This window comes from Rhinolophus ferrumequinum, chromosome 18 (assembly GCF_004115265.2).
Source record: "Rhinolophus ferrumequinum isolate MPI-CBG mRhiFer1 chromosome 18, mRhiFer1_v1.p, whole genome shotgun sequence".
Taxonomy (NCBI): domain Eukaryota; kingdom Metazoa; phylum Chordata; class Mammalia; order Chiroptera; family Rhinolophidae; genus Rhinolophus; species Rhinolophus ferrumequinum.
In genome coordinates, this window is record NC_046301.1 from 14,574,517 (window position 1) to 14,600,453 (window position 25,937).

Here is a 25,937-nt window from a genome sequence, read left to right on the forward strand (position 1 = left end):
CATCAATTTTGGAGGGACACAATTCAATCCATAACAGACGTCTAAGTTTAGTAAGAAAAGTGTTTGGGGGTATATACGAGTAGTAACTTTTTCAAGTTTCTGAAGGATGTGGCTGCAAACGAGGGATGAGATTTTTCTGGACTGCTCTGAAGAATAAAATTAAGATGAATATATGAAGTTAGGAAAATAAGAAATTTTAATGTAAGGAAATTCATTCTTTGAGAGGCTATACAACGTCCTATGAGATAAGCTCTGGATCTTGAAGTCACTGAGGCAAGAATGTAAAATCTCATTACTAGTAACTGTTAGCTATGGATCTTAGACTTGTTTTTTAATTTCTCTCTGCCTTAGCTATTACCCTTTAATAAAATGGAGCTAATAACACCTACTTTATGTGGTTGTGGTGAAAACTAAATGAGATGATGTATATTCAACATCCAGCACAGCACTCAGAACAGATGAGAACCTCAGGTAAGGTAGTTATTAATATCATTATTATTTCTATTTGGAGTTTTCTAATGATTGTAAGGTGATGAGATAGTTCTGAAGAATTAAAATTGTGGCTAGAGGGCCACTTTTCACAGATATCATTACGGGAATTCTTACACTGATTGGAAGTTCGATAAGGGACTTTTAAAGTCATTTGTAAATCATGATTTTATAGTTCCAGAAGGTAGATAAGTTGGAAGTAGATTCAGCAGCCCCCATTTTACATTGTTGCCCCCGAACAAAAACTAGAGTTGCTACGGCTTACTTTGGCTGTATCATTCCTCAGCGACTTAATTTCATAACTTGTATCAATAGTGTTCCCTGTCCTGAGTTTAATTAATGTTTAAAAATATCTGTACAAACACCAACATCAATTTTAATGTAATCTTTGATGTCAAATATGGTCACAAAAAGCAGCACTGAATAGACTATGGATGCAGCTCCCTGGAATCGAATGTGTGCCTCTCCATGCACGTCCATTGTGGGTTTACTAAAACAAGTACAAATTAGCCTCCTCATCATCTGCTCACTTATTGATTCCTAAGTCACGGAAATGCGCTCTGGTACCCTGTTATATGCCCCGAGGCTGTCCTAGGCACTAGTAACAACACAGGTTCTCTTTCCATCTTCAGCGAGTTTTGAGGTCAGTGATCGTAATATCTAAGTAGATACTCAATCACTGAACGGGTGCTATGAGAGGCGAGAGATAGATGATTGTGGGGGTAGAGCAGATGGGCACCTAATCACAGTTTTGATGGTCAGGAAGGACTTGGCAATGGAAGTGTGTCTACACTGAGACCTAAAGTGTGAGTCGAAGTCCACAGGTGAAAAGGAGGAGAAAACAGGATTCTAACAAAGAAAAAAAGTGTGTGTGTGAATGCTCAGAGTCAAGAAAGTTCATGCATCAAAGGAGGAACTCCAAAATGTACCAGAGGTGAGAAGGAACATAAGTGGTAGAAAACAGCCCTGAGCCAAGAGACAGAAGACCTGAGCTGGTCATTAAGAGGTGGTGCCCCGAACTCCCACCCAGGAATGCTGGATATACTCCCCTTAACAAAAATGCCCATCAGCTTTCAAGCCCATACATTATTTAAGATCTTTTATGCAAACAAGTAAATTTTAAAAGATCATGGTATACTCTTACCATGAGACATGGAAAGAATTGTGGATTACTAGATGTTGATCTTCTAAAAGCCAAATCTCTTTTCCTCATCTTTATAATAACTCATGGTACCCGGTACCATGAAATTGTGTAGAATTGACCCAAGAGATACCTCTCTCTTCTGGTCTTAAGTAGAAAGACCCACAGTCTCAAAACTATCACATATGACATCCATACACTATAACAACAGGCCAGGAGTGATGAAAATGGCATTATTCACCCCAATTATTCATTGCCAGTCCCCTTCCTAAAAAAGAAGTATATGTCCCTAATTTTTGCCATGTGACTTACAGTGCTTCGCCTTGGGAAAGCCATACTCCACTGCCACCTCATTAACACTGCACTTGACTATGTAACTTACTAAGGCCAATACAATGTCGGTGAAGGTCATATATGCATCACCAGGGCAGATACTTCAAGTGCCATGACATGGTTCTGCTACTTTTTCTTCTGCCATAAGACTGCAATAAGGCCTTTTCCTTTAGTCTGGATCCCAAATGAAGAAGATACATGATGAATGTATGGTGCCAGGTGGATACTAGCCTTAGCAGGGGCGGGATCACTTTGTAAATTATATAAATGTCTAACCACTATGCTGGACACCTGAAACTAATATGAAATAATGTTGAACGTCAACTGTAATTGAAAAATAAAAATTATTTTTTTAATTAATTAAAAAAAAAAAAGATACGTGGAGAGTCACAGCTTTCCTAGAATCTACATGGACAGAATCTACATGGACAGTTTACAAAACTGTTAGTTTTGTAAACCACTGAGATCTTGAACTTATTTTTTATTGGAGTATAACACAGAGAAAGATTTCTGATCCAAGGAGATAAAGGATTTATTTTAATTTCCTTTCCTAAGACAAAAAAAAAGGGTAGGTATCTCCAAATAAATGCAAAGAGTAATTACCCTGCCCCCAGGGTGGTGTAGTAAGTGCACCTGGCAATACCCACTGGAAGGGCAGACCCAGTGTGTACACCAGTCATGTGCCAGTCTCACCCTGGCACAGCTCCCCAGCCTGCACTGGCTCGGGGACAACAATGACAGCTCTAATCTGTCTTCAAAACACTGCAAGGAGGGCTATTTTCCCTGTTCCTCTCCTACACACACACACACACACACACACACACACACACACACACACATACACACACACACACAAACACACATACACAACCAGCAACAACAACAACACACATACACAGTTTGGGCAAGAAAGAATACCACTGGGCAAATTGCCTTTTATACACAATCTAATTTATTCAAGGCTTTTCCTATTTGATTTTCCAAATTCACCTTCTCATCTTCCATGGCAACAAGACAAGACAAAATGGTTCTGTTTAATATTCAAGAGATGTTGCTCCCGGACAATGTAGTGCTGTTCCGCAGAAAAGCCCTAGTCAGCATACAAAAAAATCCCTTTAACTCTTGCCTTCTCATCCCTTGTGAATTAGATGTACCCTGACCAATACCTTTGCCAAACCTCCGATTTCATCTTCCTGACAGCATAGGCTACAAACACAAATCGGGATGAAAAATAAAGTGTATAGCTAAACCATTTGCTATCTACTCATTTCTTTCTATAAATCAAAAATATAGCAGGATTCTGAACTAGATGTATAACTTGCTTGATAAATACCATTTGGATCTGGAGTCCTATACATGGAAAGGAATTCCAAGAAGCGAACTTTCTTTAACTTCTGGTCTAGTAAAGTAAATAAACACATTATGCAAATTTTTAAAAAGAAGAATTCTAAAAGATGCTGGAAACACGTATAATGCTGAAAAAATTCATACACTGAAAATATACATGCAGGTTTACCTTGAACCTAGGTGACAAATAAGACATGGAATTTTGTTAAATCAATTATAACATGCCATTTTTGCCCTGTGGTTAGTCTGGCATCCCTATGTAGAATAAAGCGAATGTCTGTTTGAGAATAAAAAACCACTGATTTTCCCAAGTGTAATTTTTAGAGTCACGTCATTTGGCACAATGTGTTTTAAGATGGTGTCAGGCTATGTTCAAAGTCCAAAGACAAATCAAATATAATTTTTCAAGTGTGCTGGAAGTTGCTAACATAAGCTGGAGCCCTTCGTTCCCACTATATTGTTTCACTCTGAAGAAGAGATGCTTCAATAAGGAGCAGAGCTATTTATGAGTCAAAATCCATCACCAAGGAGAATCAAACATCCCTTTCTCTGCTCTATGACTTGAGCCAACTGAAGCATAGGTAATGACAGGAGAGGTCCCCTTCATTACTTGACTTAGAAGCCCCTGCTGCTGCACTATCAATAGTTAACTCTTACCAGGTTCCCAGACCACTCCAGGAGTTTCTGAGGCTGTGCGTCAAGATTGGGAAAACAAGATTGGGAACACCAAGACTACCTCTGTTGGAACAGTTCGGGGCCAAGATAACCAGTGGAAACCTGACAAGTTATTTATTCTTTCCCCTTCCTTCCCTAACAATGAGAATCCAAGACATACTAAATGGTCAAAGAGCCGTTCAGTTGGTGCAGCACTTCCTGGAATACCTCAGATGGCTCCAGCATTGTTTTATAACTTCAGGGAACATCCAACTGACAGGGAAGGGTACACATACACTGTTTATGGGCCGGACTATGTGCCCATAGCTCAGATTTATAGCCAAGGAAATACTCATATAAACTTGCCCTCCCCAAAGTTTACGGGTACAAAACGTCAGGCTTCCTTCTTCAACTGGCTGTCACTACCACAGGCGCCTTCATCCCCCCAAATGCACCGTCACTTTGATGGGGATGAGGATGCCCTCCATCTCCCAGGGATTCTTTTCCTTCTCTTACACCAGGGCTGTCCAAACCTTTCTCAACGTTTTTCACCAAGGGCCATATGCGATAAAATACACAAACAGCCGGGCCACTCACTCGAGGCGAAGTACGTATTGCCTCACCTGGTTTATTTAAGTAAACTAAATATACTTTTGGAATGTGCTGCGGGCCAGTTAACAATGGATTGCGAGCCACAGTTGGCCCACGGGCCACAGTTTGGACACCCCTGTCTTACACCTTCTTATGACAGTTGCTTTCTTACCCCACCTCCAAAATATATGGCCATAATAAGAATGCCAGCTAGATTAGTTAAGGCATTTGTTCATTAAAATTCCAACTCTCAGGAACACTTGAGATCTTGTTCCCTGGCCTATGTCATCAGTTTTGGCTCAGATAATCTTTTATAAAACTCTCCCCCAACCCCCAAAGAAAAAGCCAACTCTCAGCTAAATGAAGAGTCAGGGATCATTAGAGGTGGCAGAGCATGGAATTTTGAAACGAGTACCTCCCATAAGGCCTCAAATATCACCTTGGCCATTTATGATTCTCTAGGCATGTACTTCATACACCATTTCATTAAAACAGCTTTGAGAGAAGGTCATTCAGGTATTTGGATGTGCGCTAACATCTAAAATGAACCATGGTTTATTATTCTTCTTACTGTCCACTTAGTCTCAGGACAGCAGAGTAAATGGTTGCAGACTGTGGCCTCATTTGAGAAAGTGCAAAACCAGCATTTTTCCTCCATTCACATTAGAATGAGTATCTTGATACTTAAGGCTCTAACCCTTTAGGAGTAAACGGTGATTTTGTGGGTGAAGTACATGTATACCTCGTCCTTCTCACTGGAGCGTTACTCTCTAACTCAGGCAGAGAAGACCAGCAATCAGAGGACAGTAGTGTCTGCAGCAGGATTCTGTTCAAATGAATTGGCGCTATATGACAATTTTATCAAGCATGTTTTAGTAGAAGTGGCAGCTTTATGTTGAAAAACAAGAGGAAGTAGCAAATACTGTGAGGCATCGTAAACCTGCAGGATTTTTACAAGCCAACATAGATGTTAGGATAATGAGAACAGATTTACTTGTCAGAAGCTCTGATGTCAAAACTGAAGTTGTCTATGATTTTCAAAAAAAATACTTTTTAATACATGCACAACACAATAGCACTCAACACTAATTGATGATCCACGAAAGCACATATAAATTAGTATCCAAAAGAAGCATCTACCCTAGGTCGTCAGGAATGCCTGTGGGTAGTGAGTGATAGGAGAGGAACTTTAAACACTATTTTTTGAATGTTAATTTTTGCAAGCCTATCTCAAGTTCATTCTCAGTCTTCTGGAACTAATTGAAGGGTCATACACAGAAAGACAAAAAAGTAATTCATTTGAGACTCCGAGAAAGATTTTTATGAAACTTCTCCACATGGGGGAACTAAGGAAATTTAGTCCACATAAGGACAAAAAAAAATGAAACTCCATCATTAAAATATCTTTGAAAAGAACTGAGAAGAATTAAATGGTAAAGATTCAGAAAGTAAAGAGGTTAATGTGGGATGCCCCAAGAGTGTACTTCTTTTAAACTGTTAATGTTCAATGAATATATTAACCTGGGCGGAAAATAGGTCGTGAATGTAAGAGTTTGCAAATGTTACAGAAGTTAGGGAATTCCAGAATGAGAGTATTTTAAGAGCTACCAGGGGCCATCGGATTCCTTTCTATGACGCCCTCTGCATGAAGCCTGGAAACAGACCTGACGGACAGTGCTTCTGCCTTAAGAGGCCACGACTGGCTTTCCTAAACCAGGACCAACCAAAGTGTTTTAGATTCTTGGAGGGGAAAGGAGGAAAGAACATTCTATTCAGAACTACACTAGGAAGAAGGAACATTTGAACTATTTGTTGCTTACTAATAAATGTAATCATTGAACACTGAGGAAAGAAACCCAGGCAGTAAGGTTAGGAATCAAAAAGAATTTGGAATATCATCTCAAACTGGCTTAAGAAATGAAAATTGAAGAAAAAATGTAGTTTGTGCCATTGTGAAAACCAGTACTGCAGGCATTATGGTGAACACCATTTTTGAATTTGATAAGCAAACTTAGTAGAATTTTATTTTAAAATGTAAAGGGATTTCGGGCACGAGGTCCTATTATTTCCCTCAAGACCTATACCCCCAGCAGCTCCAAATGGAGCAGCAAAGTGAAATTAACCAATTCCCTTGAAAGGCTGTAGTAGTTCAGCTTCAGGGGGCCTGTTAATTCCCCTTCTCTGGGGGTTCCAAGTGAGGTCTGAGAGCAGGCAGGGAGGCAGTGTGAAAAAGAGAAATTAACAAGCTTTCTAAAGTATTGCTACCCCCACCTCTTTCAAGGGAATTGGTTAATTTCACTTTGTAACTCCATTCAGATCAGCTCAAGTTTGAGAAAGGCTCCCATTAAATAGAGGGAGAGGGATAGGAAAGGAGAGAAGGAATAGAATTTAAATTAGTGACCTATATCCAAAGCATCCCCCCCAAATACTGAAAGCACTTTACACATAAAGATTACAAACATTTTTTAAAAACCTAGCCAAAGTGAAAAAAAAATAAAACATAAAAAAGGCATTTTTTTCATTTTTATTAATTTTATTCTTCCTGAGAACCTTGGTAGAACTTCTGAAATTCAAATATTTTCTCCTTTACATGAATCACAGTGTTAATGGCTATTTATGTCTGAACCATATAATACATTCACTCTCTTCAAAGCTGGCTAATATGAATATCTCTGCCCATTTCTAATGTGAAATAACAATATCAAGTGTTTTAAAATTGAAAAAGAGACATAAGCACTTAGAAGGGACATCTCATAAGCACTGCCTTGAATTATGAAAAGGGAAAAAATGGTAAAGAAATGAAAGAAACTGGTAGAAAAATAAAGGGATGGTAAGTGGAAGAGGCTTGAAGGGAAGAGATATATGAAAACAGTAAGTGGGTATAAATTACCTAAGGACATGAAGTGCCATATTTTTTAAGGTATTGTGAAGGGTGGAAGTCAATATATGCATTCAATTTATAATATTACTAAATAATTGACAAATTCTCACTAAGAATATATAAAATCTGTGAAGTAATGAAACAGCGCTCTTAGCCTAGTATACATAAGTGTTCAGTAAATTACTAGTATATTAAAATTACTTGATCATTGCTTATAGAGCACTTCTATTCATGCTTCTAAAGAGTTTATACAGTTTGTAAAACTCTTTCTTTACAAAATAATATTTCACCTTTGACACATTTGACTTAAATCAACCAATAATGTAAAACAATTAAGGATACACAGAGCAGTCTTTTTGTAGACACCATGAAAAAAGAGAAAAAGCACAACTTGGATGCCAGATTACAAATAAAATCTAAGTTCACTATTTTCTACCGTGTTTCCCCGAAAATAAGACCTAGCCAGACAATCAGCTCTAATGCATTTTTGGGAGCAAAATTTAATGTAAGACCCGGTCTTATGTGATATATGATGATATGATATGATATGATATGATATGATATGATATGATATGATATGATATGATATGATATATTGTATTGTATTATATTATGTTATATAAGAGCTGGTCTTATATTATAGTAAAGTAAGACTAGGTCTTATATTTATGTTTGCTCCAAAAGACGCATTAGAGCTGATTTTCCGGCTAGATTTTATTTTCGGGGAAACACAATATGTTGTACCTCTACGGTCAATACAGTATTATACTCAGGGTGACCTTAGGAGTCTGATTAGTCTTTTTTTTTTTTTTTAACATTTTTGTGGTCTGATTTTATATACTTGGTAAATCCCACTACCTTTTTTCTTAACTCTAGATTCTTCCTGGAAGACAATACCCACGCACATATTTTGCCCACTTTCTATAGATTCTTCCTGTTACTTTGTCACTGTTCTGTTTATAGAGATAGAGGTAACTCAAGAACCCTTATACACCAGCCTCAACGAAAGCACATAAAAAGAATATTTAACTTAAATGTAAACTTGTACTTCTAAAAAAGGTAGAGTAACAGGGACCACATTTATCTTCCTGTCTGAAACAACTGAAAATCTAGACAGAATATACACAACAACCGTTCTTAACACACTGGACATCAGAGCATCTGAACTAAGGGGGTTCAGAGCATGCTACCCCAAAATATGTTGGTTTGGCACATTGACTATTTTGAGCCAAAGTTATGTGAAAACCAGCTGATGCAAGAAGGGCATGCTGACCTCCCCCTTTCTTCCTAAAAGCAGGAGATAAAAACCCAAAAGGAACAATTTTTCTCTATACCAGGAGGAAAAGAACACTCTTAATGTGCGAGACAGGGTGTCGAGGCCAAGAAAAATCTGTACAAACAAATCTTGTAAAAATAATCCTAACCTTCTTTTAGCCTCCCCGTATGTATTAGGTACTGTTCCACAACGACTACTCTTTGTTCAACCACGTATGTAAGCACTCAGGCCTAACCACTGTTTGGGTCTTCATTTTCCTATTGACCTCTCACAAGTACATGGAAATTAAAATTTGTAAGCTTTTTTCCTGTTGATTTGTCTTAAAGCAACTTAATTCTCAGGCCCAGCTGGAGTCTTGAAGGAGACAGAGGAAAAGTTTTAGTTCCCTGCACAATAAATGACAGTGATCCCTGCAAAATGGGAAGTAAAATAATGCCCCAGATTACACACTCAATGGAACTTCCAGGCCATAGGGCAGGGAGAAGAAAGCTGGGACAAGCTGAAAAGAGTTCAAGTCATACAAAGTATCTTCTCTGACCACAATGGAACTAAGTTAGAAACCAACAACAGAAAGATCTCTGAAAAATCTCCAAATATTTGGAAATGAAATAACACTCTCCTAAATAACCCATGAATGAAAGAAAGATCAAAAGTGCAATTAGAAAATATTTTGAACTAAATGAAAACACACATATCAAAATGTATGTGATGCAGCCAAATAGCATATGAGGAAAATTTATAGCACTTAAGATGCCTATATTAGGGAAAAAAAGAAAGGTCTCAGTGTTCACCTGAATAAAAAGAAGAGCAAATTAAACCTGAAGTAATCAGAGAAAAGAAAATAACAAAATCAGAGTGGAAATCAATGAAATAGAAATCAGAAAAAACAACAGAGAAAGTGAATCACTGAAACGAAAACCTGGTTCTTTTAGAAGATTAATAAAACCTATAAACCACTAACCATATTGATTAGGGAGGAAAGAATACATAAATTATCAATAGCAGAAATGAAAGAGATAATACAAATACAGATTTTACAATTATTAAAAGAATCATAGGGAAATATTATGAACAACTTTACGGTGATATATTTGACAACTTAGAAAAAATGGAAAATTTCCCTGAAAGACACAAACACAAATTCAAGAAAAAAAAATAGTTTGAATAGCCTTATATGTACTAAAGAAATTAAAATTTAACTAAAAATCTTCCAATCAAAAAAGGTGGTAGAGAAGGGTTACAATGGGACATCAGGACATTTTTGGAAATTAATGGATATGTTCATTACCTTTATTGTGGTGATGGTTTCAAAGGTGAATATGTGTCAAGGCTTATCAAATTGTACTTGGTATATTTGTACACTTTATTGTACATTAACAAAATTGATAAAAATGAGATGTAAAAAATACTGACTGCATGTAGTAAGGGTGTGATAGTTAGTAGGCTTTTCACTCAACAGGACACCAAAAATTAACAATCAGAACCTACAACTCCAGTCTTGGAAAGCGTCAAAAAGAGACCTTCAAACAGAGAGTAAAAACGCTTCAAGTTGAAAGACACTGTAGATCTTCTACAAGTGTTCTTTTCCTTCTTTCAGTCAAATATGATTATTTGAATTTCTAGTAAAAAAAAAAATCTAATATTTTCAAAAATCTTGTGCTTCCTGATGGAGAGAGAAAAAAATATCTGTAATAACTGTGACTGAAATCAGTCAGAGAGGCAGAACACTTCCATGTCACGGTGTGCACAGTCTGTTCACGACTCTCAGTTATTTATCACTAATATCCTTCCCACTTTTCTCATAGGCCTCTGGTGAGAATAAAATAGCATAATGCATCTGAAAGGAGAGTTTTCTGTGAATAGTGTTTCAGGTTTCTAAGACTCATAGGGTGGAATGGAAAACAACGTTATTCTTTTCTCAAGTCCGCCTATACATACCATTTAAAGGTGATTCCCCCAACCTACTTCCCCTACACACACATCTAGGAAAGGTCCCATGGTTTTTCTGAAGCTCACACAATTCCAAAGCCTTTGTCAGTCCCCCAATCAGTTCTGGGACATTAATGATTATGTCCTGCTCAGTTTGATGCCAACCCTGCATTTAATTCAGTGTGGAAGCTTCTCACACTGACCACCTAGGGTGGCGGAAGCCAGAAGGAATGTCTTCTTCCCCGTATTTCCTCTTTGAGTCTGCCTCTCTTCCTTCAGTTTGCTATGTGGATTTGTTACGTCTCTAGGATCTGCACAGAGCAGAGAGCATAGGGGAAAAGGGCAGGAGAGTTCTGATACAACTGGCCCCCATGTGGCTCAGTTGGGGTTTAAAACCAACTCCCATTTGGGAGCATTTATGGTTCTTGGGAGACGCTCATCACAAAGGGTTTGTCACTAGCAGGTTCCTCGGATGACGGCTCAGAATGTGTCTCTAAACCCTCGGACATCTGGCTGTACACTTCCAGTACCTTTCTGCCAAGCTGTCCTCGCCCTTTCACGCACTCCATGGGAACATCTAATGTGAGCCTCTGCCACTTCTTCTCTCTTATGACTTACAATCTGTCCATGGGAAACTACTTAAACTTTGCTGCATTAGGATTCACTGCATTTGTTTTCTGCAGTAGCAAAGGACCATAAACTGGGTGGATTAAAACCACAGAAATTTGTCATGTCTCAATTCTGTAGACTAGAAAGCCTACATGAAAGTGTTGGCAGGGCCGTGTTCACTCGGGATCCTGTAGGGAAAATCACACCCAGCCTCCTCCACCTCCTGGAGTTTGCCAGGAATCCTGGGGTTCCCAGGCTTCTAGATACATCCCTCCAATTTCTCCCTCGTTTTCTCCCTGTGTGTCTCTATCTCTTCTCCTCTTCTTATAAGGTCACTAGTCTTACTGAATTAGGACCCACCCTAGCTCAGTGGTACCATACCTTCACTTGATTATATCCACAAAGACCCTCTTTCCAGGTTAGGTTACATTCACAGATATTGGAGGTTGAGTCTCCAACATAGCTTTTGGAGGAGAAGAAACTCAACCCATAACACATACCAACCATTCCAATGGTAGCCCTGAGCTCCACTGCTCAAGCTGATGCTACCTTTTGGATTTCACAGGCATGAGACAAGGACTAATCCTCAGTGTCCCTCACGTTCTCTGAAGGGTGTCTTTAGAGCACCTCTCATTGCATCTGAGGTGAGAGGAAAACACCTCCTTCCCGCCCAACACCCACTTCCTGTAAAGTCCCACAGAGACGGGTTAGCACCTCCTTTCTGGAGCATGGACACACTTAGCACCTATTGGACTAGGACCTCAGTCAACACTGAAGCTGAAACAGTACAGTATTTACATTCACAATTGCAAGAATAGTTTAACAACACCGCTGTTCAAGCAGATGCACACCAACCACATCTGGGATCAGAAATTTCATGTTCAAAGGTTAAAATAAAGAGCATACATTGCTCAACGTAGGCGTTTCTGCCTTCTTGCTTCCTCAAACGGTGAAACCAGATGAACTTTATTAAAAAGTCATGTGGTATCACTGGTCCATAAATATGTAGTGTGATCATGAATAATAAACCCAAAAGCACAATAACTGAAATTAATCATGCAGAAGACTAAAACTAGCTGGTAGCCTAAATATGATTTTTATTAAATGAATAATAAAGTTGGTTAATTTGAGGTATTTTGCCTAATTGGTTGTAGGGGAAATTCAGATGAGAATAAAAATGGCCAAAAAGAGGCGCCAAAGAGCAAAAAGTGCAGATAGAAATTTAAAGGATGGGAATTATCAAGAAACTGAATAATTGTTCTGAGAATTATTAAATACATTTAAAATTACAAAAGGTAAAGAGCAAAAAGTGGCTTTATTTCACATCACTCATGAAGAAAACTCACTTTCGTAGGACCTACTTCTTATGAGACAATTATTAGCTGCACATATCAAGGTTAAGGTTAAATGACTGTGTTTGTAACCATTCTTGAGTTGTGTCATGGCACGTATATGATCACACACTTGTAACATGCACTGCTGCCCACTGCACAGCTCATAGCCCCACTCATCATAACTTTCTCTTCCAAGTGTGAAATGAACTCTACTTGACAGAGGGAGATATTATTGTTTTGTTTTTTAAAGTTCCATCAGATAACATCTTTTATTTTTCCTGCCAATATGTACCTCCATTTGAGCTTATAATATGCTTGCACATGTCCAAACTACATCACGGATTCAAAGAGCTACTGGGATACATGTACAGTAACATCTCTCTGCCTCTCACCTCTGCATTTACACACACTTGACTTAAACTGATCCCCTAATATATTTTTATTCAAAGACATCAAATCATATTATGCTCTGCTTAGTCAGGTCAGCATCAACAATTTCCTGTGACATGCAAGTGGTTAGACTTACAAAATCTTCTTGGGAAAACCCAGTTATGAGATTCTCTCCCTTCCTTATTTCACCCACGCCAACCTCTGACTCTGTGAGGCTCCTTTCTCCCATAGAATCTGTTACCAACAGGCTCTCTTTAGTTTCTATTTTATGAATGAAAGCTTTTCAACTTTAATTTCTGATGCAGCTCCATTATCCCAAACTCTCTGTGGCTTTGAATGGAATTTCAAAGCACATGCAGGATTTGAGGAACAAATACCTCAAGCAAATCGGTGTTCACTGATGTGGGACAAAATAGACAACCCCGAGAAATTTGGTAGGAAGAAACAATTTTCACTTCTATCTGTCCACAATCCCCTTTTCTAAGCATCGTTTTCTCCCTCTTGTCTGCCCTCCTCTGACAGCAAGATGTTTTCTATTCTCCAGCTTTCTGATGGTCAACATGATGGTCAATGTGAAAATGACCTAAACTGCTTTACAAGAATGTATTATGTGTCTAGCAAGTTACACCTTAGGGATATTTACATTTCTAAATAATACTACACAAAGGGAAGAAACTCTTTTAAAACAGGAATAAGTACAAAACTCAATGAATTATAGAATGGGAAGAAATATGAATCCTTCTTCCTTGGGTCTCATTGCATCCAGTTGTTCAACAAATTTTTTTTTTGAGGTCCAATATGTACCTTCATGATGTTTACATTCTTTTATGTTATCACAAAATGTTGGGTACCAGTGATTAGTTGGACATTTGTCTATTTCTCTCTAACTGGTAAATTCCTTTCAGGCAGGAATCATAGCTCTTATTCCATGGTTCTGTAATAACATACTTAGTACTCATATGATAAATGTTTGAGGAATTTAATTCAATCCCACCCAGCTCCTTACAATTAAGGATAAAGTATACTGGAATGTAATGGAACTTCCCGAATGGCATACCAATTGGCCAATGGCAAACACCAGACTAGATTCACTAACATGTAGGCATTAGAATAACAAAACCACTTTTTACATAATCTTAAATCTTCAAATCATACATTGGTGCCCACTAACTGGTCCATCTAAATGGAAGAATGGCCTTATTTTTTAAGTACATCTGATTCAAATTTTATCTTTATCACTAATTTATTTGAAAATTATTAACTTATACTTTTAATATGTGCTTTCTCATAATTATTAAGCTAACTCTCCCTGGTCCTGACACATTGCAGAATTTTATGATACCTATTCAGTGTTGTGCAATATACTCAGTGGCAGGACAAGCTTCCCTATGCTCAGAGTACGTTTCAAAGAGAAGCCTTGGTTTGAAGAAGAATGATATTAATCTAGAATGGTGTGAGAAAATGAAGACCAGACTAGCAGAGGATGCAAACACAGTTGTATGAAAAATGGCTGGAGAATTAGGGGATTTAGAAACTTGAATAGTAAGCATTTCAGGGACCCTACCAATGTTATTTTCAAATCTTTGAAAGTATTTAATAAAGTAAGTTAATACTTTTTTGTGAATATTTTCAGCTACAAGAATAAAACCAAAGTTGAAATGAAAGGATACTAGATTATTATCAGTTTAAGTATGATTAATTTATTCAACCAGCTGGACTCACTCAGTAGGAGACAAATAGAAAGAAACAAGGAAAGAAGGAAAGGAGGGAGGGAGAGAGGCAGGGAGAGAAGGGAGGGAAGGAAAATTTCCCCGTCTGTCTGTTCAAACACTTTAGGGCATTCTCTTTCCCAGCATTCATGGCATCTAGGGCCAGCCTCTCAGTCCCATTTAGTCAAAAGAACAATCTCATTTCAATACTTTTTAAAGTCCCAGTCAAGAACATAAAAATTCTGGATCTTGTCCCATTCGAAGCATCTCCCTTTCGCCTCTAATCTGGGCTGGAAACCTGAACTACATTAGTGACTGGCCTCCTCTCTTTTCCTACCTCCACCTCTTACCCTCACTCATTGCCTGTTATTTTGATGGCTCCAGGGTAAGACTCAGGTAGTGAGAGAGGATTAGGGGGAGTGGCTTGGTTGCATGAGATGGTAGTTATCGTCAGGGCACTTTGGGTGGTAGATTGTCTCACTGGTGTTTCTGCAGACTCCGTGGAGCTCTACTTGTATGGCGCTTCCCCAACTGCAGGTCACTCAGCTTGAGTAAGTCCCTTCTCCAACTGGCTGCCTATGACTCCTCTAGTCTGTCCTTTTGGGGAGGGTCCCTTTAGAATTGACCCACGTCAGTTCCCTTTAGAGGGTTTCCAATCTAGAGGTAAGGACACAGCTGGAACAAATGCTGCTCTTTCCCAGAGATTCTCTTCCCTTTGCCACCAGGAAAGGTCAGCTCCCGCAACAGCCTCCCACCATTAGATTATTAAAGAATAATTCAAGTAACACGTCTTCATACAGCAACAGCTTAACCAACACGAGTCATAGTCTTAATCTGATCCCTCCCTGAAGCCTCCTCACTTAGAATGGGGAGGAAAGGACTCAGTTCTTCCCCATCTCACAAACACCCAGGAAGTGCTCTCCAAGGAAATGGCTTCCCCAAAGTCTATTCAACCTCCATTCTTTATACAGGCCTTTCGTGGGTGATAGCTGAAGCAGGCAGACCCAGGTTGGGATCACCCCCTCTGCTAGTCTAGCTCCTCCATTTAGAATGTTTTGTTCTCCAACTTAGGGCTTCTAGAGACAATAGAAAAAATTCCACTAAACATCTTGTTGTTTACATGAAATGATTTTTAATTACATGAAAATGAAATTGTCAGCCTTGTGAGCACCTAAAGAGTTTAAGCAGACGCTATGTCTCAATTCTAGACTGTTGGAGCACAGGTAAATCTCCAAGCATAGATTGGAAAGTCAATCATCTCAAAGGTACTTTTTAGATCTGAAGTAGGTACTTTTCAGATCTTACTAGACTTACCAGGGTGATCACTTCATAAGGTACATAAATGTCTATTCACTATATTGTACACCTGAAACTAATAGAATACTGTATGTTAACTGTAATTGAAAAAGAAATTTTAAAAAAGACTTAATGACCCACAGGCTGCCTCCATATAGAATGAGCAGAGAGGTTTTCCTAGTTTTTAAGGACAAACAAAGGGAATAGCATCAACAGAAAACCAGAATATGATGCAACTCAATAAATATCTCCACATATCCTACTTGGCTATCATTTATTTGATCTTGTCTCATTCTGTTTGAATTGGCATGTCATGATAGCACCAAGCTTGTTATTTCAACCTTAACATCAAATCCCTAGAGAAATAAAAGGAGAGTTCTGGGTTCAGATACATCAAGGACTCAAATAATCAAAAGAAGTTTAAAAATAAAAAAGTAACAACACTGGCATAGTTAAGGAATGTGGAAATATTCAACACCACTCTTTAAAAATAATTAGTAATAATTACTATAATAACAATTAAAATAATGTTGTTCTCTTCTTCCTCTCCTTCAGGCTCCTTCATTTTAATTGCATTTTGGCATTTTTTTTCTTAGTCCAGATATTATCAAATGCAATTTTGGTTGTCCTTGCCCCTCACAAGGTTGCTTTGGTTTGATTTCTGTTCAGTAACTGAAAAGAAATGTTTAAACTCTTAGGTTAGCTTTATCCTAATCCTCTTGCTCTGAGTTCACCAACACGTGCAAAGTTTTGCTCTGAGAAAACCTCGATACATTACTTCTCTGAGTAGTCCTAAGGAATTCACACACACACACACACACATACACAGAGCAATGTAGATTTTCTAACATTTGCATAAGGAAGATGGAGGAGACAGTTATTTTTCACCCTACATCAAACAACTTAACCCCTCAGATATTCTTGCCTCTAATGTCCTCTTCAGCTAAACCTCCATGGAAGATTTTTTTCTTTTTTTGACCTCTCCCTTCCTTCCTGAAGAACCCAGACTCTGTGATCCCTTCTCCCACCTTCCAGATTTTCCTCAAACATTTCCAATTCTCCTCTCCTTCATGTTTGGAGCAAGTCTACTCTACTCGGGGTGCACTGCACACTTGGCACAAACAAAAGGCCCTGAGAATACAATTTAGGCCTCCCCTCTGATTACTAGAACATGCTCACCTGGCTTACCCTCCCTCATCTCCAGAGGTTTATCCAGACATCCCTTGGAATAAGATGTTCTCCCTCTATTTAGATATGCAATCTGAGTGAACTAATGCAAACTTTCTTCATGAATTGTTTCTCTGTCCTGTGAACTGAAGTTGAATGGATAACTTCTGGTCTTATTCTCCACAGTAGCCACAGACATAATTCAATCAGATGACAGGAACACGTGACACAGCAGGGTCTGACTTCATTTGTGGAAAATGAGATAAATGGTGCCACAACTCTCCTGTGTTCTAGACTCTCCTGTGTTCTGCGCTTTGAAAGGTCATGAGTTGGCAAGCCCTGACATCATCGGCACCTGGACGCTTTTCCTTTCTGGGGTCCATGATACTCATGGCCCTGGGGATTACATGCTACAAGATTAATTTTATTTCCAAACATACAGCTAGAAACTAGATGGAAATAATGACAACAATGATCCAGATAATTATACCTTGAATTTATAGGGCACTTTTCTGAGGAATTCAGAATTCTTCTCAGGGATCTAAGACTCCTCATTACTTCCCTTCCCTAAATATCATAAGCCAAAATGTTATGATTGTACCTATAAATGCAGACTTATTTCAAAAATTTGATTGAATCCAAGAAGCAAATAGAACACCTACTTAACTCAAACCCAACAGGTCTTCTCCAAGGCAGACTATGTTGAATCTGTCAAAAATTAATAACAAGAAAGAATCCTCAAGGCAGCAGGGAAAAGAAGACAGTAACCTACAAAGGAAAGCCCAGTAGGTTATCATCGGATTTTTCAGCAGAAACTCTACAAGCCAGAAGGGAGTGGAAACAAATATTCAAACTATTGAAATAGAGAAATTATGAGCCAAGAATAATATACCCAGCAAAGATACCCTTTAGATGTGAAGGAGGAATAAAGACCTTTCCAGACGTACAGAAGCTGAAGGAATTTTCTAATACATGACCTGCACTACAAGAAATACTACAGGAGGCTATTCGACCACCATCAACAGGGACAATTTGTGGCAACCAAAACCAAAAAAGGGGGAGAGTAAAGGCCTGAACCAGAACATGGGAATGGAGAAAGTAAGCATGCTGAAGCAAATGGAATACTCTAAATATGAAACTTTCTTTTACATAAACATAATGGTAACCACTCAAAAAAAATCCGGAACTGAAATATATAACATAATAAAAGAAGAAACATAGGGAAAAATCATAGAACACCACCACACAGAAATAACAGACAACAACAAAACGGCAAAGAAACAATGGAGACACAGTCTTACCAGAATGATAGGAAATCCTCATATATCAATAATCACCCTAAATGTAAATGGACTGAACTCACCGATAAAAAGGCACAGAGTAGCATATTGGATCAAAAAACTAAACCCAACCATATGCTGTCTACAAGAGACACATCTCAGCTATAAGGACAAGCATAGACTCAAAGTGAAAGGGTGGAAATTAACACTCCAAGCAAATGGTATCCAGAGAAAATCAGATATAGCCATACTGATATCAGATGAAACAGACTTCAGAATAAAAAGGGTAACAAGAGACAAAGATGGGGACATTTCATAATGGTAAAGGGGACTATACAACAAGAAGACATAACAGTCATCAATATTTATGCCCCCAATCAGGGAGCACCGAAATATACCAAACAACTACTAACAGAACTAAAGGGAGAAATTGACCAAAACACAATTATACTCGGGGACCTAAACATATCATTGACAGCTATGGATAGATCCTCCAAACAGAAAATAAATAAAGGAATAGCAGCCCTAAATGAAACATTAAATGAAATGGACATAATTGACATTATAGAGCACTTGATCCAAAAACATCAGACTATACATTTTTTTCCAGTGTACATGGAACATTCTCAAGGATAGACCATATATTGGGAAATAAAACTAGCCTCAGCAAAATTAAGAAGATTGAAATCATACCAAGCATATTCTCTGATCACAGGGCTTTGAAATTGGATATCAACTGCAAAAAGAAAGCAGGAAAAACCACAAATACGTGGAGATTAAACAACATACTTTTAAAGAACAACCAGGTAAAAGAAGAAATTAGAGGAGAGATCAAAAGATACATAAAAACAAATGAGAATGAAAATACATCCTACCAAAATTTTGGGGATGCAGCAAAAGCAGTTTTAAGAGGGAAATTTATATCATTATAGGCCTATCTCAAGAAACAAGAAAAATCCCAAATAAATAACCTCATGTTCCACCTTAAAGAACTAGAAAAACAAGAACGAATGAAACCCAAGGTCAGCAGAAGAAAGGAAATAACAAAAATCAGAACAGAACTAGATGAAATAGAGAACAAAAAGACAACAGAAGAAATTAATGTGACAATGAGTTGGTTCTTTGAAAAGATTAACAAAATTGACAAACCCTTGTCTAGACTCACTAAGATAAAAAGAGAGAAGACACTAATAAACAAAATCAAAAATGAAAAAGGGGAAGTTATAACGGATGCCACAGAAATACAAAGGATCATCCAAGAATACTATGAAGGACTATATGCCACCAAATTCAATAACCTAGAAGAAATGGACAAGTTCTTAGAAACATATAGCCTTCCTAAGCTGAACCATGAAGAACTGGAAAATCTAAACAAACCGATCACCAGGAACAAAATTGAATCAGTCATCCAAAACCTTCCCAAAAGCAAAAGTCCGGGACCAGAAGGCTTCACTAGCGAATTCTACCAAACCTTCATAGAGGATCTAATACCAATCCTGCTCAAACTCTTCCAAAAAATTGAAGAAGAGACAGTACTCCCTAACTCATTTTATGAGGCCAACATTATCCTGATACAAAATCTGGTAAGGACAACACAAAAAAAGAAAACTACAACCAATATCTCTGATGAATACAAATGCAAAAATCCTAAAAAAAATTCTAGCAAATCGAATGCAACAATGCATTAAAAAGATTATTCATCACGACCGAGTGGGGTTCATCCCCGGGCACAAGGATGGTTCAACATACGCAAATCCATCGATGTGATACATCACATAAGCAAAATAAAGGACAAAAATCATATGATTATATCAATTGATGCAGAAAAAGCATTTGACAAATACAACATCCATTTATGATTAAAACACTTAATAAATAGGTATAGAAGGAAAATACCTCAACATAATAAAGGCCATATATGACAAAAACTGTAAGGTATTTTAAAAAGAAATTGAAAAAGACACAAAGAAATGGAAAGACATTCCATATTCATGGATTGGAAGAATCAACATAGTTAAAATGGCCATATTACCCAAAGCAATACACAGATTTAATGTAACCCCCATCAAAATCCCAATGGCATTTTTTAAAGAAATAGAACAAAAAATCATCAGATTTGTTTGGAACCACAAAAGACCCCAAATAGCCAAAGCAATCTTAAGAAAAAAGAACAATGCTGGCAGTATCACACTCCCTGACTTTAGCTTGTACTACAGGGCAACAATAATCAAAACAGCATGGCACTGGCAGAAAAACAGACACATAGACCAATGGAATAGAACTGAGAACCCAGAAATAAAACCACATAAATATGGACAGGTAATTTTTGACAAAGAAGCAAAAACCATACAATGGAGAAAAAACAGCCTCTTCAATAAATGGTGCTGGGAGAATTGGATAGCCACATGCAAAAGAATGAAACTGGACTGCTATCTGTCACCATGTACCAAAATCAATTCAAAATGAATCAAAAATTTAAGCATAAGACCTGAAACAATAAACTGCGTAGAAGAAAACGTAGGCACTAAACTTATGGACTTTGGGTTCAAAGAGCATTTTATGAATTTGACTCCAAAGGCAAGGGAAGTAAAAGCTAAAATAAATGAATGGGACTATATCAAACTTAAAAGCTTGTGCACAGCAAAAGAAACCGTCAACAAAATAAAGAGGCAACCAACTGAATGGGAGAAGATTTTTGCAAACAGTGCCTCCAATAAGGGGCTAATATCCAAAATATTCAAGGAACTCATGTAACTCAACAAAAAACAAACAAACAATCCAATTGAAAAATGGGCAGAGTACCTGAAGAGACATTTCTCCAAAGAGGACATACAAATGGCAAATAGACATATGAAAAAATGTTCAACATCACTAATCATCAAAGAAATGCAAATAAAAACTACAATGAGACATCACCTCACCCCAGTCAGAATGGCTATCATCAACAAGACAAATAGTAACAAGTGTTGGAGAGGCTGTGGAGAAAAAGGAACCCTCATACACTGTTGGTGGGAATGCAGATTGGTGCAGCCGTTATGGAAGGCAGTGTGGAGGTTCCTCAAAAAATTACGAATAGAATTACCATATGGCCCAGCATTCCCTCTCCTGGGTATCTACCCAAAAAAGCTGAAAAGATTTATACATAAAGACATGTGTGCTCCAATGTTCATTGCAGCTTTATTTATGGTGGCCAAGACATGGAAACAACCAAAATGTCCTTCGATAGATGAATGGATAAAGAAGTTGTGGTATGTATACACAATGGAATACTATTCGGCGGTAAGAAAAGATGATATAGGAACATTTGTGACAACATGGATGGATCTTGAGAATATAATGCTAAGCGAAATAGTCAGACAGAAAAAGCAGAGAACCATATGATTTCTCTTATATGAGGTATATAAACCAAAAACAACAAAAGAACAAGACAAACAAATGAGAAACAAAAACTCATAGACACAGACAATAGTTTAGTGGTTACCAGAGGGTAAGGGGGGGGGGTAGTAGATGAGGGTAAGGGGGATCAAATATATGGTGATGGAAGGAGAACTGACTCTGGGTGGTGAACACACAATGGGATTTACAGATGATGTAATACAGAATTGTACACCTGAAATCTGTGTAACTTTACTTACAATTGTCACGCCAATAAACTTTAATTAAAAAAAAAGAAATTACTACAGTAATATGATATGTACTGTAGTTAATTTTATGCAGTTATGATTTAATACTGCATCTTTATATTTGTTAACATTACTCTCAACTGCAAATGGCACCATGTGTGGTCTGTTTTTGTGTGCATAATTTCGATACATTTTAACTTTATAAAATAAAAAAGTTTGAATACTTTTTTGATGGTTAACCCTAAATACAGAGGACTGGCGTATCCCACCCATATCCCACCCCAGGAGCGATTAAATAGGAAGCTGGCAGTGAGTTATGATTCTTCTGTTCCACCTTTCTAAAGTAGTCCATGTTCTGCCTGAGTAAGGCATTAAGACATGCGTCAGTCCTCATTAGAGAAGATGTTCAACAACTGTCAGGCCCTGGATGATCACAGACCCCAGTTTCTTTTATGACGCTCTCCCCACTTTCTGCGCGGCGGTAACCGCCTCACACCACGTGTTCCCGCAGCGACGCCCGCCGAGTGTGCCAGGGGCAGGGCTGCTGCGCGCCTGAGCTTAATGATCACCCTGCGGCTTCTCTCTTCAGTTTACACATTCTAGTATTCCCCCACTGCATTATCCCCCGGCAGTAGGGAAGGAAAGAAGTGCAGGGCGGCTCACACTGACACGCGGCCTTTCTCCTTGACATGGGAGCGCACACGTGCGTGTTTCAACAGCGTTGTGGCAGTGCTTTCCAACCAAGTTGGAAAAGGAAGAACCAAAGGTAAAGAAACTTCTTGAATCAAAGCCATCTCGCCAAAGCTGTGGGGTGGGAGGGATGTCCTTATGGGGTGCAAAATGATGTCATGTCCGCGGGGGCTGCTCGCACAGGACAGGCATTACTGCGGTGCTGCTGTAACCTGCTGTCTTGCAACGTGCAGACCGGCATACAAATCCACATCAAGAACCTTCGTCTACATTCCTTAAACACCGCTTTTACTAGGAGAGCACAGGTCTTGATGTGGTTAGGAGACCATAATTTTGGCCCAGCCAGGCTGCTCTTTATGTGGAGAAAATGAAAGTCCTTTGAAGATGAATAGGTCTGTGTGTCTTTTCTTCATTTTGCCAGGGCGCAGCCATGCTGATTCCTGCGCTGCAGCAATTTAAGGAGAGCGAGTATCAGCCTCACCTGCGAGACATGAATCATGATGCCTTCTTCCCCAGATCGCCCCATTTCTTCCGTCTTCCACAACCCCTCCAGTGCACTACGTCAACACGCAGCTGCTCCAGATGCTTCTGAGAAAAGTCCACGCTGGGCGTCTCAGGAAACATAAAAACATATGAAGGCGTCACACGTGTTGTCCAACAAATTAGCTAGGTTTTTCCTGGGATATTTTCTTCCTTAAGCAAATGCAATACAAAAAAAAAAAAAAAAAAAAAAAAAAAAAAAAAAAAAAAAAAACCGTCTCCCCAACATGCATCCATCCCTTGGTTCAGGCCCATCCTCAGGAGAGCACAGCTGCCCTGTGTGGCTCCCCCTGCTTGGTTCCCCTAATGAGGCCCTGCTAATCGCCCGTTCCTCCAAGTGGCTCATTTTTTACTTCATCTGGGGCTTACTGCTGTGTGGCTTTGGGGTTAGGATTCTTTTTTAAAAGCCATGTCCAAAGGCAATCCATTGATCAGAGAGTAATATCCTGACTTCTTTCATCATTTCCCAGTCAGACTTGGGCTGCAGGTGGAATCCTGTAGTTTCTTTGTTTAACATTAAAAATAATTTCATTTTCCTGCCAGAAGCTGCTCTTACTGATCAGGTTGCTGCTTTAGAAGGCTGGAGAATCATGGCTTTGCCCTCCCTCACTCTTAGTAGTGAGAGATGGCAGATAATCCTAATTAAGAAAGAAACACGGATGGGGAGAAAGACTATAGTAGAGAACAAGAAGCATAACAACTGCACTGGAGTCGCTATTTCCATAATCCGAAAGAGAAAAGGGAAACCTTCAAAGCAGCAGGAACTGCTTTCCAGAGCAGTCTTACTCTAAAGCACAGACGCAGCTACATTTATTCAAATCTTCTTTCTGCAGCTCAGCTGAGAATTTGAGTTTAATCTACTGCTGCAAAACCTCTGGTTCAGTAGAAAACACCACAGATTCTGAAGGGAAAAATTATTTGTATTCAAGAAGTGAAAATGATATATTTTACTACTGCATTAGGTTAATTTGAATTCCAAAGACTGAAAGATACTTTCTCCTAGGCATTCTTTTTTCTTGTCTTTCCTTCAAATCATCAGTTAAAAATCTTCGAGTGGAGGATTCAGAGTTGATAAAGGAAATGTCAAGGACTGCAGTGCTATGACCTGCTGCAGTTGACAGCCAGCCTCTTGACCTGGGTGTCTACTAGTTGAGTGCTTGTTAATTACAGCACTGGGTAGTGACACTGAACAGTACCCGGGGTAGCAGAATATGAAAGCTAAATCTAAACACGGCACAGACAAAATCCAGGGACATCAACAACTCATAAACTCATTTGTTTATATGGCTCCCATAACAGATAAAGATGTCCTATACATGTGCAATAAAAGATAGGAAGTAGATTTATCTCTAGAATTAGATATGAAGGGCACGGGCTTTAGGGTCAGACAAACCTCACTCCATATAAACACAGAGAGACAACACTGCCTGCTGGATATTTCATAGTGTTCACAACTGTGTTCACAACTGAGTTGGCATGGTAAAGCCAACTCAGTAACCCCAAAATGGAGGCAACCGTGGAAAAGATCTTAGCCAAAGAAATACTGAACACCAAGCATCTCCCATTCAACACTGAAATTTTACAGAAATACTCTTCAAAGTTCAGAATTGAAAGGACTCTTGTACAGCCTAAGGACTTACCCAGAACAGTGTCAAAGGTCCTACATCTGAATGGAGAGGTAAATTCGTGTTGTTTTGTCTAGAAAGGAATAAAAAAGAATTTCAATTGAGTTCCTATCGTGTAGCAGACATTTTATATACAGCTCATTTTATATACAGTTCATTATATACAGCTCATTTCTTTCTCAGTGCAGTGCAGATATTATTATCTCCATTTCACAGGGGAAAAAAATTGAGGCTAAGATACTAGTGTTAACATCCACATTATTTTTATTACTACTATAGTTAACATTTGGGGGAACAATATGTCAGTTACTGTACTAAGTGCTTTAAGTGAATTTCTCCTAGGAAAGGCCCTAGTAAGGTCAGATATTTTTATCCTCATTTTATACATGAAGAAATTAGGGCTCACAGAGTTGAATCAACTGGCCCAAGATCACACAGCAAGACGATCAGATCATGATTAAAGTATCAGTAATTCCAGTAGGCCACAACTACCTCATGAGGTAGACACGATACACTTGACTTGCTATAAATCTTAACACTTTATAAGTTACTTGTTGTGAGAAACATAGTTGGTCTTTCCAAAGGACTGCTATCAACTGCAATATTTAAAAGCTTATAGTAATCACTGGGAAAATACAGACAATATGTAGAGCATGAATTCTAGTGTCAGATGTTTGAAGTGTAGTCAGTGGTATATTGGGAGGTAGCACTGCAGTTGTTAGTGGCAAGTTAGAGACGCTTACCTACGTTAGTATAACAAATAAGGAGCTTTACGCATATAACTTCTCTGAACTTCTTACCAAGGAATCTCATAGTGATATAAAAACTATTTGGGGCACCAATAAATAGATATAATAAATTTCTGTACTTGTTTCTCTGTGTCATTTAACCTTCCTTTTATGAAAAGAACAATTAATTATTGACTTGATTATTAAAAGATGTTTTCAAAGAGCGGGGCCTCTTGAAGATTCTGTGTCAGCCAAGGTCACATTTCTTTTTTGATTATTATTACCATAGAAAAATTATGAAATAC

At 38.4% G+C, this 25,937-nt stretch overlaps 1 protein-coding gene across 1 annotated transcript in view; it reads right to left on the reverse strand.

Annotated features, from left to right (window-relative positions):
* Window positions 1-25,937, reverse strand: part of SLC7A11 (solute carrier family 7 member 11) — a 179,998-nt gene that overhangs the window by 125,970 nt on the left and 28,091 nt on the right. The window contains exon 2 of the mRNA XM_033134368.1: window positions 24,920-24,977. Coding sequence (XP_032990259.1) covers window positions 24,920-24,977 — 58 coding nt within the window. The remainder of the gene's footprint in view (window positions 1-24,919; window positions 24,978-25,937) is intronic.